The 15,158-nt window shown below is 41.3% G+C and overlaps 1 protein-coding gene across 1 annotated transcript in view; it reads left to right on the plus strand.

Moving 5' to 3' along the window:
- Positions 1 to 15,158, plus strand: part of LOC109965141 (partitioning defective 3 homolog) — a 428,297-nt gene that overhangs the window by 215,007 nt on the left and 198,132 nt on the right. Inside the window, exon 16 of the mRNA XM_020608934.1 lies at positions 10,439 to 10,562. Coding sequence (XP_020464590.1) covers positions 10,439 to 10,562 — 124 coding nt within the window. The remainder of the gene's footprint in view (positions 1 to 10,438; positions 10,563 to 15,158) is intronic.

Below are 15,158 nucleotides of genomic sequence, written 5' to 3' on the forward strand. Positions count from 1 at the left end.
AAAGAGGAGGAGGAGGGTTGTCCAGCGAGGAGGCAGGTCGATGCACAGGCAGAGCTCCACTGGGTGATGGTGCCAGTAGTCCAATCAACAGTGGGGTTGTGTTACGGTGAAAATGTTGAACCAGATTTCCTCATGATGGTTACCGGCGATGGTGAGACGAAGCGGTGGAGTGCGATGTGTGATGAGGGTCAGCAGTTGGCCGTCGATGGCCCAGGTCTCGATGGGATGGGGCAATGGTTCGGTGGCCAGGCCTAGTTGCTCCACCAAACCCGGATCCATAAGATTGCCCCCGGCCCCAGAGTCCAAGAGAGCTAGGTGGGAAGACCTCTGGCCGCCGGCCTCTAGGAGCACAGGAAGGCGGCCAGAGGTCGCAGTAGGTGCAGCCGGGCAAACCTGACAGGTCCAGTTTATGTCAGACATAACAGTGCAGTCCATGTAGCATTTTAGTGAGAAGTTGTTAAAATTTACGCCATCAACGTAATTTAGAAAAGCGGGGAGTTTATTCAACTATCAAAGTGTAATATGAAATTTCTCTTGTTTCACATACAACTCACAGTTATCTTATAATGTTATGTGTGTCAAGTATGTAACTGTAAGATTTGAGTCTTATAGACTCTAGTTACTTTATAAGCTTTAGTTACTTCTCATACCTTTAGTTCCCTTTAGTTACTTTTCATACCTTTAGTTCCTATTAGTTACCTTTCATAACTTTATTTTCCCTGTTTATACATATTACAGCTGTATTGATGATTGTCCAGAACTACTGAGCTTTGGTTATTTATTTGGCATTTATTTTCCTTGCTTACGTATCTTACAATTGTATTGATGAGAATCAAGTGATAAAATGTATTGTAAGAACTTAATTCGAGGTTCAGTGGATGGAATTCCTGTGGGAGCTCTGTCCCTCTGATCCCAGAACTGTAAGGCCTACCTGTGCTAAAACTTTCAGTAAACCTCTGGTTGATTTTAAACAGTCCTCTCCTATCTTCACTTCTCGTGCTTCCAACAAAAGAATTGGGTTAATTTCTAACATAACACTGAACACGATGCGATAGTGGCCAGAACATTAGTACTGCATCAGTATTACTGGGGAAAACATTTTCTCTGTATAATTTGCTTGTGTTACAGCATATACATCTGTTACAAACAACATCAGACATACATATGTATATCTCTAAAATGTAAACCTCTTTATTTGACATTGTGTCGCTGTAATGCCACCAAAAACCACGGGCTCTATATTCCGTATACATTAGTTCTGGAGTTGGTTATTCAGAATCAGAATCAGAATCAGCTTTACTGGGCAGGTGTGTCGGACACACGAGGAATTTGACCTTGGAACAGCGGCTCTCAATGTGCTTGTACATATCCCCATGCAAGGGGCTAATAAACATAAATGCTGTGCTACCTGACTGCCACAAATGTTTGTTGCTGTTGCCACCACATACTGTATGACACAATTTCTGAGACAGAGCAGGAGGGGGCAATTGGGAAGTGGAGGGACAAGAAGAGAGGATAGTGTATGAATTTGTTTTGACTCTCAGTTTGTCCTTAACGTTCAAAAATTAGGGGGCTGATGCTGATAGTTAGGTTTTGGTATACTGTATATGACAGGAAATTCATGTCAATACTTTAAATTAAAGTAATGTGACAGAATTATGACAGCAGGATTCATAAGAGGCAGCATGAAGAGTAAGTGATTTTTTTGGAGTAAAAAAAGATTAATGCAAAGATGATTTGGTTAAATGTGACAAAATAACATGATGATGACATAATAATATAAGTTAGTACTACATACAAAAATCCACTTCTAAAAAAGTTTGTTTGCTGTGTAATGATGACTAAGTAGTTATGTTACAACATCACAAACAGGGTCCAGTCATGGACAAGTTGGAACATTTTTATTTATGAGAGCTGGCAGGGGGTACAGGAGAAACATCAAAGCAGTAGAGACTCTGTGGAGAGAGTAGATATAATAGCTTTGCCTAGCTCGGATCATTAACGTAGTGTCCTTAGCATGTCCACTAGCTCTATTTGTTAGTCGCTCAGAGAACGTTTATGAAAAAAGACAAGGGGGAAGGAAGCGGCTTGATCTAACAAAAGTCACTCACTCAGATGCGAGAAGGCCGGATCAATATTAGCCTTGAGAGAGCTATCAATCAGAGCCCAGGCCTAGTAAATTATGGTTTTATTAGTATTGAACTGACCACAGCTGGGGGAGACCTCAAAACATTGAGATGCTGGCCCACAACAAAGCTTTAAGAAAGGGAGGAAAATCTGTGTTGAACCCACTCCTTAGATTTAATACAGAGTGACTGAAGTTCATTTAGATCATTAACTGCAGAAGCTACAACTACCCTGTTGTCATAGAAAATAGGAGTTATTCATAGATAGAGTAAGGAGTGCAGAGTGTTGCACTCTGGGAAATGCAGTTTGCAGTAAAGCAGCAACTAAACTGAGGAAAGTAAATTGCAGACCATTTGAAATGCAATCCCAGCACTGGTGTGCCTTCATTTGCACCCAGCTGTCTGAGGATTAACTCATTTAAGGTGTGGCAGGGGAAACTCGATACAACCAACTGGGAGGATAATATATTGAATCTGGTGCTTGAGTGGGCAGCACAGTGGCCAACAGTGGGGGTGTGTGAACTTTAGTGTCCAAAAGCCCATCATACCCACATACTCTACAGTGGCATGAAAAAGTATGTGAACCTTTTAGAATTTCATTGTTTTCTGCATTAATTTGTCATAAAATGTGATCTAGTCTTCATCTAAGTCAAGAGTACTGACAAATATAATGTGCCTAAAATTTTTCATGTCTTTATTGAAGACAGTCATTCAACATTCAAAAGGGCAATGGAAAAAGTAAGTGAACCCCTGGAATTAATAGCTGGTTGACCCCCTCTTAGCAGCAGTAACCAGGCGCTTCCTGTAGCTGTGGATCAGACCTGCACATTGTTCAGGAGGAATTTTAGCCTATTCTTCCTGGCAGAACTGCTTTAGCTCTGTCATATTTTTTGGACATCTCATGTGTATGGCTCCCTTCAAGTTATTCCATAGCATCTCTATTGGGTTGAGGTCTGGGCTCTGACTTGGCCACTCCAAAAGGCGGATTTTGTTTTTCTGAAGTCATTCTGTTGTGGACTTGCTTCGGTGTTTTGGGTCATTGTCCTGTTGCATCACCCAACTTCTACAGAGTTTCAGCTGATATACAGACATTCTCACATTATCCTGAAGAATTTTTTGATACACTTGGGAATTCCTCTTCTCCTCAATGATTGCAAGCTGGCCCGGCCCTGATGCAGCAAAGCAGGCCTAAATCATGATGTTTCCTCCACCATACTTTACAGTTGGGATGATGTTTTCATGACAATATGTAGTGCCTTTTTACATCAGATGTAGTGCTGCATGTTCTTTCCAAATAGTTCAGGCTTAGTTTCATCAGTCCACAAAATGTTTTGCCAGTACCGCTGTGGAGTGTCATTGTGCTCTTTTGCAAACTTCAGGCATGCACCAATGTTCTTTTTACTAAGCAGTGGCTTCCTTCATGGTGTCCTGCCATAGACACTCTGTTTGTTCAATGTTTTCATACTGTAGACTCATGAACACAGATGTTAGCCGGTTCCAATGATGCCTTCAGACCTTTGGCTGTCACTCGAGGTTGTTTCTTTACCTCATTGATGAGTCTTCGTTGTGCTCTTGGGGTCATTTTGACTGGGCACCTACTTATTGGTAGAATAGCCACAGTCCCAAAGTGTCTCCGTTTGTAGATCGTTGGCCTAACTGGTGAATTTCTAAAGTCCTTGAAATCACTTTATAACCCTTTCCAGCTTTATGTAAATCAACAATTCTTGATCATAGATCCTCTGAAAGCTCTTTTTGGTGAGGCGTGGCTCACATAAGCGTATTCCTCCCTGCTTGGTTTTATTCTTCCTAGACTCAAAGTAAGACTTTTGTTTTTCCCACATGCAACAATAAACTGTTTACTTTACCTGTCAGCCTGTCTGCAAGCCTCTCATATTTGTCTGTATTTGGGTCCTTTCTCTCTGCCTCGTGTGTTAAAACACAAAATGCTAGCTTCACAAATGACTGTGAAGACATTCTTGGACCTGGTAAGAAAAAGCACCGCCTGATCATGGATAGATCTCTTAAATCATCTTTGTGCCACAGTTTGTTACAGACACAGCTGCTGGGAGTTTTCAAACCTCCTTTGAATACTACAGTTTCATTGTCAGCGAGCACTCGATGCACCAGCCCCCAGCTGGAATCCCTGACATGTCCTCATGCAGCTAGTGACAAGCCTGCAAGACCTCCTTCTGCCTTCTTGTTGTATAGAGCTAAGTCTAGCTACTCTACACCTTCCCAGCTTGCTTCACCTGTTGTTAACACTGGATATGCTAGTCTCTAACCTGATCTTCAGCCAGTTAACACTGGGTATGCTAACCCAAAGCCTACTTTTCATCCTGCTTTTCCTTTGACCAGCATTAGGTCTGCTAGACCCCAGTCAACCTCACTTCCTGATAACCCAGATGCTGCTTTTTCAACAGCTAACACTAGCCCTGTTAACTGTTCCCAAGCCTGCTAACTTCTTCCCTATAGTTAGCCAGACTACAATCTACACTTAAATAGAAACAATGTCTCTGCAGGTGACAGTCTTCTCTCTTCTCAGACTTCCTGTGCACCCAAGAGCCAGTCTCCCTGCACACTTGAGCCCAGGCCTTCCGTCACCACCAAGCCTTGGCCAGTGCACCAAAGTTCAATCCCACCAGCACCATGCACCAGCCTGCTTGTTCCTGGGTCAACCTCTACAGTCAATGCCCCCTCCAATTTGAAGTTGGCTCTTGAGCCAGTGTTGGTGGTCAATGCCTCCTTGTTATAGAATTTGATTCCTGAGTCCACCTACCGGGTCAGTGCCTCCGCATCTTCAAAATTGGTTCCGGGGTCTCCTCCTCAGTCTACATTTCTTCACTTTGAGAGTTGGTTCTTGAGTCAAACTCCAACGTTGATGCCCCATGCGCTTCAGAAATGGCCGACCTGGCCAGTGCCCAGCCCAGTTAACAGCCTGCCAGTCATGTTCAGATACTTTTTTTGCACAAATTTTTCTTTTAACGGCATAATTGGGTCAAAACTGACATTCCCATTGGCCAAGTTGTACTTTGTGTTTAATGCTTATAGAAAAATGTTAACATGGTAAGATAGTGAATATGGCAAATATTAATAATATGCTCAAAATGGACATGCTAGCATTGTTATTGTGAGTACATTAGTATGCTAATGTTACAATTTAGCTCAAAGCATGGGATTATCTAAGTATAGCTTCACAGAGCTAATGGCATTCTTAGTCTTGTTTCAAAAGGGTTTATTGTACTTGATTTGTTGGTGACAGTGGTGAAACTCTGAAAAGATCAGGAGTTGTGTTGTATTGTGCTGTTTTCCTGTCTGTATTGGGGACACTGACATTTGGTAACTTTAAAAATATCTGAGAACCCATTTTGGGAAGCACTGGTATTAAATTAGGTTCTTGATGGGTGTGAGAAGCTAAAGAAAGTGGATGGAATCCAGAGGGCAGCCCAGGACAGAACCAGAAAGAAATCTAGCAAGCAGAGAGGTGAGATGTGCCTGTGACAAAATGCAGAAGCTTAAGGGCTGCAATTACAGCATTATGGTCAAGGTTGACTGGATTAGGGCCACAGCAACAGGCTGAGACCAGGATAAAAACCCAGGAAATGGGCATAGACTAGACATTATTAGCCTTAGTTGACAGCTTAAGACCATCCCTGTCAACTCACTGCTTCTACTCCCTCACTGAGTAGTCAAGGTCAGAGAAATGCTTCTGGAGAGGCAAAACACATTTGTGCATCTACACTTACCACAAATGTATACAAACACGTCAGCACATAAATTCAGTTTTGCACACACACACTCTCATGCTACACACATAGATAAATAAAAGCATTATCTTAAACACGGACATGTCTTATCACCAAGCAACAGCTAATGTTGACTGGATTCACTGTTGAGTCACCTTACTATGCCCTTGCATTCAGTCAACAGGATAATCCACTCTGAAAATGACTTAATACAGATTAAACACATGATGAGGTGATGAGAACCAGTGGTAAGAACGGACAGTAATCCCAAAGACACTGAAGATTTTACTTGGAAATGTATCAGCTTGTTATACAAATTCACACCAGTCAGTAAACATTCACAAGTGAGTCAACATTCACAGTGCGCTGAAAGATTAGCATGCACAGAGGCAGATTTAATTAATACTAGATGCACAAAGACTACATTGCTACCATTTTGGACATGTAGAAAGTTGATTCCAAAGTCTATTTGCTATAGAAGCCAATGAATATTTTAAAGTAACCCCTTCAGCTCTGAGTGATAGATGGAGACAGTGACACAAATGTATTTCATGAGATCCATTCCTCTTGACACACTCTACATATTTTCATGTCATTTGGTTCTATGTTGACGCTGTCGGCACTCTGTCCCTACATTTCCCTACTCTTACCCAAAACCTTCTGTCTTACTTCTTCTCTGCTCATGACAGTCTCCACTGGACCTGAAACAGATTAAAAAGTGCAGGGAGGTGTTGAGTAAAAAAGGAAGAAGCAAGTAAAATAAATGTAATTTCAACTATTTGAACCTTATTGAGTCTGAATCAACCAGGGACCTGCTTTTTATTATGAGGTTGGCAGTGACCATGTCTCCAATTGTAATTGCATTGACCCAGCCCCCCATTTCACACGCACACACAGATACACACACTGCCTCATTCCATCATCATCCCTCACACTCATCAGCATGCTGTCCTGATAAAGTCCTGCGCTCTCAACCTCATTAAACTTCTCATTTATATTAAACAGTCAGTAAGTCCCTCTACCCTGGTATGTGTCTCCTGGGGCACACTACTCCCACAAAGAAGGACTTAACAGCACCCACACTGCACTGGGGCCTAAGCTCCCACAGTTCTCCTTTTTCCTGTTACCCCTTCCATTTCTTTACAAAAAACTCTGCACCACCACTACATCTTCTCTCCTCCTGTTCCCCCTACTGTTCTGTCTTCCTGGTGTAGTTATGGTATGATCTTTTACTCCCCTTTGTTTTGGCCAGGAGCCACCAGAGTGTTGTGAAACATCAATATTAGCCAGGGCCTCCTAGTTTAAAGTGTACAGAGTTGAACTCCATAAGGGAGCTACTGTATCTTGTAATACGATTTGTAAAGGGAATCATTCTCCAGTGTGTTCCCTCAGCTACCCAGAGGCTGGATTGAATTATTCCCAGAAATGAAGCCAAAGCACAAGGGTTAGTTTTTAACTTTATGCACATGGGATTGAGATTATTATTCTATTCTGCCTTCTGACTCTTTCTCTGGTAGCACCATAGTCTCCATCCAAAAAAAGAGAAAAAAGACACTGACTGGCCAGACACAGAATCAGGGCTAGCTGGTCACACACCCAAAAGCTAACTGCTAACCATGTCTGTCTGCCAAGACTGAGTGTACAGTGAGTTGCAGTAACTGGCGGTGGGACACATTGGCTACATGGCAAATGTCATTGGTCCATTTACTGTGGTTCATTGCAAGAGATGGCTGCCTATGGGAAATCCATGGAGCTTATCCATCTTGAACTACTGCAAGAGCCGTTTCACAACACAGAGCAAGAATATACCAATTTAAGGCAAGATAGATTCTAAAGGCCTGGTTCCATGATTCTGAAGTGTTGATGGCATCTCATTCAGAGCTATATGACAACCCATCTTGTCTTCTTTGTATGAATCTGATTATGTTTTTAACCCCTACCCTATGCACTTGGCTTGTTTCAGTATGTGGATATTTGGGATAGTTTTTTTTTCTTTCTCAAAGCCATTCAGACATAAAGCTGCTCTCTGCCAAACTCCCAGCATGGCTTTGCTCAAACATACAGTAGCAGGTGCAGCCACAATATTCACGCAATATCCAACATCACGTGATACAGATACAGTAGATCAATTCCCAGCCATTCTGAATTATATTTTCTGTACCAGTTCAAAATAAACTTTGTACCAGCATACAGTGTAGGTAGGTAGGTAGGTAGGTAGGATTTTATTGATCCCACAATGGGGTAATTCCTGTGTTCCAGCAGCAATAGAGAGCAGCAACAAAACACCGTAAGTAAAAACACCACATACATGAGAAACAAATTCCAAAGTACCTAAAACCAGACAGAATATAGTATTTGAGACACAATCAAGAACAAGAATGATCCTCCCCGCCAGCTCAGGAAGTTTGACCTGCCCCAGGAGCTGCTGATACAGTTCTACAGAGGAATCATCGAGTCTGTTCTCTGCACCTCCATCATTGTCTGGTTTGGCTCAGCAACCAAACAGGACAAGTACAGACTTCAGCAGACAGTCAGGACTGCAGAAAAGGTCACTGGTGTGAGCCTGCCCTCCATGGAGGACATGTACACTGCACGGGTTAAAAGGAAGGTGGAGAGGATCACTGCAGACCCCTCACACCCCGGACACAATCTGTTTGAACTCCTCCCCTCTGGACAACGTTACAGGTCACTGTGCACTAAGACAACCAGGCACAGGGACAGTTTCTTCCCCCAGGCTGTCGCTCTGATGAACACTTGACCCACGACAGTATGATTAGACAATAACCCTCAGTGCAATACCTGTGTATATATACATTGTACAGATTATACAGAGTCATAGAGGTCTCTAGTTTTAGGTAGGTCTTCCTATTTATCTCATTTCAATGAACATTCCTTTGTTGTCTGCATTGTTTACTGTCTGTTTATACTGCTTTTCCTGCATTGTTTGCGCTGTTTGTTGATGTTAATACTGCTGTTTTGTTATATTACACAGCCTTATGCTGATTTACTGTTTTGCACATTGAGAGCCGATGTACCAGAGTCAAATTCCTTGTGTGTCCGTCACACCTGGCCAATAAAGCTGATTCTGATTCTGATTAATCCTTGAGAATAAATTAAAAGTACCTAAGAACAAAACAAGATATAATATTCAAGAGATCAAGAAATCAAGGACAAGAATATTACTCCCATAATTAATCCAGCAATATGGAAAATACCTGTATTTCAGCCATGAGGATCTCTGGAAAACTACTCAAGTACCTAAAACCGGACAATATAAAGTATTTGAGAGAAATCAAGAACAAGATTTTACATATGTGCATATTTACAATGTAGTTTACCCCCAGGATTTGAGTATTGCACCTCAGTTGACTATTGCATTGTCCCTCATAATTTCACCTAGCTTATCACTGCAGTAATGTATTGTACAGTCTGATAGCTGTGGGAAGGAATGACCTATGGTAATGCTCCTTGCACTGGGGGTGTAGCAGTCTTGTGCTAAAAGAACTGTTCAGAGCAGGGGTGGCCAATTCCAGTCCTTGAGGGCCGCTGTCCTGCTTGCTTTCCAACTATCCCCTGCCTGACCTGCTGCTGATTACCTGGCTCCGGTGTGTTCAGCCAGTCAGAAGCTGGAAGAGACCATCTTAGATGAAAGTGGAGTGAGGAAAGATAAAGTGAATTGGTAACTCATCCATAAGGGGCCTCTTGTTGGTTTTACTAAAACAAAATTTTTTGCATAATTTGGGGGAATTTTTATTGGGAAAATATTTCGTTACTTCACTCTGACAGTGTAGAGTCTCCACAGTCATTTTACGCATCAAGGGTCTTTTGTTGGTTACACTACAACATGTGTATTTAAAAAAAACTAACAGCTTTTGCCTAAGTTTTGGGAATTTTATAGAAAAAAGTATTTAATAACTTCACTTTTATATAATGTTATTGGTGTCACTGAAACACAGGCGAGCCAGCACTATCAAACTGTTAAATCCGGTTTAGCCTCATTGATCTGGTCTTGGTCTTGGATTATATGATCTTGATTACAACAACAGTTAACTACCTTATATAATTTGAAGCACTTTACACACTGCTGGGTAGCTTATGAGTTTTCCACTGAGAATCAAACCTTTATGATTATACTGTTTTTTGAATTATTAATCTAATTCTTAAAAGTAACTGAAGTTATCAAATAAATGTAGTGAGTACAAAGCACAGTATTTTTCTCTGAAATGTAGTGAAGTCAAAGTATGAAGTAGTAGAAAATGGAAATACTCAATAAAAGAACAGTTCAGTTGTACTTAAGTACTGTACTGTAAATGTACTTACTTACTTTCCACCTCTGTATAAATTCTAGTACTAGTAATAGTAAATTATATATTTTCAGTTATGGTCAGTTAGGAAACAAATTGTGGTTATTAGTGACCTAAAACCTTATTTGTGAATATACTGCTAACATACTGTATATAATGAAAAATGTTTCATATTGGGCCTTCCGTAGACTTTTACAACTATTTATGTTATAATTATTATCATTATTGTTAATCTCTATGTCTACTCTTTACCCCCCCTCTGTAGGAATCCCCTGGCAGCTCTCAAGTTTTAGAGCAACATGTGACTTTCCCACTGGACAACCATGGCCAGACTTTGTATGAAACCAACAACATCTTGAGATCACGGTCTAATGTGATTGGACACATTGGTGAGTCAAATATCAGCAGTCCTTCCTCTGTCCTTTTCAGCAGCTAAGTGTCTCAACTGCTACCAGACAGAATGACTCAGATGAATAGGATCTTTGTGGGTGGTAACTCCTATTCACTTTAATGGGAAGTGCGGTTATCCTGCTCACCTTATGCTCACTGGATTTATTTTTCTCACAAATTCATGCTGTCTGTAAACTCACATTTTCTCATTAATTCCATCTACTGTGCTTAAGCTATTTCCAACCCTTAAACCCCCAACTAGCATCATTTTTAAAGCCTCATCACACTGCTTTCCAAAGGTATGCTGTTTCACTATTCAAATCTCTTAGGGATTAATGTTATCCCCAATCCTCCACACTGCCACTCTGTTCCCAACTGGTTTCACTCAGGTCAGTTCTTATTCTACCCAGCTGAAATTAGCAGGCTCAAATCTCACTGCTTCCGGCCTATCACAATCGGCAGTTCAATTCCTAGCTAGTTGTTGGTGTCATCTCAACATAAGCAGACCTTTTGCACATTCATACACCCAGAAACCGAAGGTAACTGCATCAGTGTAGGGAGGACGTGTGTTGGGGATAACACAGTATATTTTCATGTATCCAAACTGTTTTTCTTAACATGCACAGCATGTTTTTATACACTTGTTTTTCATTTTCTCTCTCATCCCACCTAATTTCCCATTTTCACCCTCCTTTTACTATTTTTTCCTTACTGATGAACTGTCTCCTCATGATCTTCTTGTTTTCAAACTTTCGCCTCCCACCTCCCAGCTTGTCACTCTTCCACCTCCTCTGCACAGATGGAGTGAAGCTGTAATCTGTCAGTGATCTATACTTTTTTCATTCGATCTTTCTCCCATTCTTCCTCCTGTTTTTCTCCTATCCCACCCCCCACCCATACCAGTGCCACTCTGCCACTCAAAGAAGATCCAAGGCTGTCAGAGACATCTGATTGTTAATTAAATCTCCAGATCAATAGGGCTTGCCCCTGACATTCTTTCTTCGTCTGTCTCCCTGTTTCCCTTCTTCTTTTTTTAGTTTTTTGTTCTTTCATTGTGTCTTACTCCTCCACACCAAATCAAATGTCAGATTGGTTGGGTTTCCTTCTCAGATTGGCTTATTTATTCCACTTGCTTTTTTGATGCAGACTTTTCAAAACACCACTGTGATCATAAGTGGCAGCTATGGGTGTGCTGATGGAAACATTTCTTGCCAATGAGACTTCAAAGGCACCTAATGCTCATCTCATCATACAGAGTGGGAGTCAAATGATTCAGGTGGAAAAGTTTGTGTGTTGGGGGCAAAGTGGATGCTAAAGCTTTAAGTTTTCACAGCTGAATCTCAGTGGAGGTTTGACTCCGATTGTCTGACAGCAAGAAAATGTCGACAGTTTTTTTTTTCATTGTCTTCAGGCTGTCTCAGGGTGAGTTGTGTGCTCATTAACCCATACCTACATTCTGTGACAGGTCTTCATCTTTATATAGTGACCCAATTTTATTATTTAAATTTCTGATGCAAGCAGAGTTCAGTTTATATTCATTGTAGCAACACAACACTGCTGCTCTGGGGTACAATTCAGCACCTGAGAAGTGAAACTCAGGAATGTGCTGCTTCCAAGGGTCAGTCATGTTTTGGATTTTTGTGTTAGTTGATTGTCCACATTACTTCAATGTTTGGTTCACAGAAGATGCAGATGATGTGTTTTATTGTCTTATATGTAATATAGTACAATATGTATATTTGAAAAAAAAGGAAGATGAATTTCTGTCTATTCTGCCCACAGACTAGTGACAGTGACCTTGCTCATTGCCAACACCGATCAGAGATCTAGTTAACCTTGATCAAATGTCACAAAATGTTAAAAGCAAATAGGATCAGTATTCCTATCCTTTTCTGCAGTATATATTATTTCTGATGGGCTCAGACATATTGCCTGATGTGTGAGATTTGATTGTTGTTATGGTTAGAAGAGAGATGCTGATATCGGCTCAGCAAGGTCAGGAAGAACACAGCCTTCAGGGCTTGATTGACAGCTCGATGTTGAGCGTATCTAGACCTGCTAAGTCACTGAGTCATGAAGGCCAGACATGTGGAGTTGAGAATTTACTCAGGCACACATGCTCCACTTAATCATAGTTGCATGCCCATACACAGTTCCCACTGATATAAGCCATACAGACCAAATATTGTTTACTGATAAAACTTTGAGACATTTTCCCTCTTAAAAGATAGTGGAGGGACTTTCTAACCAAATCAGTTGCTCTCCTCTGCTGCTCTACTTTATTATACTGTGCGTGCTGTAACAAATGGACTGTGACACAAAGGTAAATGGTATGGAATGATTTCACTGTTTGAGACCTAACTTTGACTGTGAGTTACTGCAGATGGCAGCAAGTCAATATAGTTAAACTGTAAGGCCCGTTTTTCTGCCAAACTGTTATTGCTCTCAATTTTTCTTGAGAAACAGAAATTGGCTGCCATGCATTAGCCAGGTATTATACAAAAACTGGGTAGTTTGATATACTCCCTGAAGTCACAGGTAGTTTGCCGCCTTTCTCCTGAAATGCAAGGAATATGTTTTCAGAGGTAATTGCTTAAGTAAGCCATGAAATACTGTGATGTTGACAGCTTTAGCTTCACACATTCACACACACACTGCATTGTACTGTCATGGCCAGGGGCCGAATCGACAGCTAGCAGGTAGTGAACACTGTGTTTGACTCCCTTCTCAAATGCCTCGTTCCTCTAATCCTTCCTCTTCTTTTGCAATTTTAGCATGAAAGGATGGAGAAGAAAAGGCAAATAAAGGGGATGGAAATAAACTGAGTAAAACCTCCCGCATGCACACAATGTGACAGCAACAGCCAGTGTTTGATGCAAACGATGTTAGCGTCACACCCAGCCACTCCTCCCATTCAATCTAACTGAAGAGTGTCACTGGGAGCAGGGTTCACATGCTGGGGTGAAAATTAAGGCCTGTGGGTGAATGCTTTTTGTTGATGTGTCTGGACTGCCACAGGAGTGAGGGGTTTGTGGGAGGAGTTGACTAGAGTTGGACTCATGCTGTTGCCACACAGGAAAGTAGGTGTTCACAAATAATGGATTAATTAGTCACATATAGAAGTGCAGAACAAGTTCTGTCACTGGACAAATGAAAGATAGTTATTTATTAAAACCATGGAAATTCAAGAAAAAGCATTATGAACACACCGATCTCTCAGTGTCCCCCGAGGCTATTGTCTTCCCTTATGGTGCTTAAGCTTTCCCAAGACTAGACTGCTGTCTCCTCAACTACATAATTTTACAGTCAGAAGAGTAATCCTCTGTGCTTTTACAGTCTTGGTGTTTGTCCACAGATCTCTGTGTGCTTAGCCATCAGTGCAGACACTGGTTTCACAAAGACATTTTAAACTGATGCATAACCACTAAACAAAGACACGTACCAAGGACGTCTAACTGAAGTCTGTGTTGGATGATGAAATTGGGCTGCCTGAGTACAAGAATGAAAAGTCTTGAAAGGCCTTCACAAGGTTCTAAAAGAAAGTTTTTTTTCAAAGCCTTTTTAACACTGTGTCTGTATGTTGAATTTAGACATCCATCAGACATGCTCACAAAGTACCTATTCAGTTCCTAGACATGGGTCCAGTGTGTTTCTCTCCAAAGAAGTGAGATGCTGTTTTTAAGAAAGTCAGTGTAATGTTCTGATCAATATCACTGATGAGGGAATCCCTTTCCAAACAGCAGCATGCTGTTGAAAATGGCATGAGTGTCCCCTGTTGAGCATAAGACTTTAGCTCCTACGTGTGTGTTCTTAGGTGATCCGTTTCTTCAATCTATGTATGGGTTCGATAAATTAATAATGGCTACTAAAGCCAAATCAAAAGGCCAGTGTGTCAGAAAGATGGAGGAAGACAGAAGAGAGAGAGGATAAGAAAATGAAAGAGAGTGTGATGCCAGATGTTGAGGAAGTTGTGTAGAAGAAAGAAGGTGGAGTAGGGTTAACCGCATGACCTCTCACCTTACAGCTCAGTGATTCAATGGGCAATGCTTGATCAGAGGGTTGAGACAGAGAGGAGTGAATCTCTGATCTGTTTGGATGGAAACAGCCAGGTGCCAGTTCAAGCAGCAGAACTCATCTGTCTGTCTTCACTGCTTCAGTATCATGGAAAAGCTTCCACATGCTAAGCCCAGCTGGGCAGAGGACTACATATTCCTCAGTACAGTCACAGAAATGTCACTCACTCTAGTGATTATCCTGTCTGAGTGGGTGCTACTGCACACTTCTCGAAGTGTGGGCAGAAGAACAGACTGGGTTCACGTGCATTGGGAGGTGTCATTCGCACACTTTCTTTTAATGTTCTTATCAAAATTATATACACTGAGTGGACTATAATGTGACTGTATGTATGAGCTCAGTTATTACTAGGTGTGCTGCCCCTAAGGCATTTGTCTTTAATAAATAAGTTCATCATTTATATTGCATTAAAAAAAGTTAATAATTGTCTATAGGTTAGTTTGCACGGACATTTCATGGTTTTTCTACAGTTTTAGTTAAATAAGGAATAAATATATTATCGCTAAACACTACTTCCGGTT

This window comes from Monopterus albus, unplaced genomic scaffold (genome assembly GCF_001952655.1).
Source record: "Monopterus albus unplaced genomic scaffold, M_albus_1.0 scaffold96.1, whole genome shotgun sequence".
Taxonomy (NCBI): domain Eukaryota; kingdom Metazoa; phylum Chordata; class Actinopteri; order Synbranchiformes; family Synbranchidae; genus Monopterus; species Monopterus albus.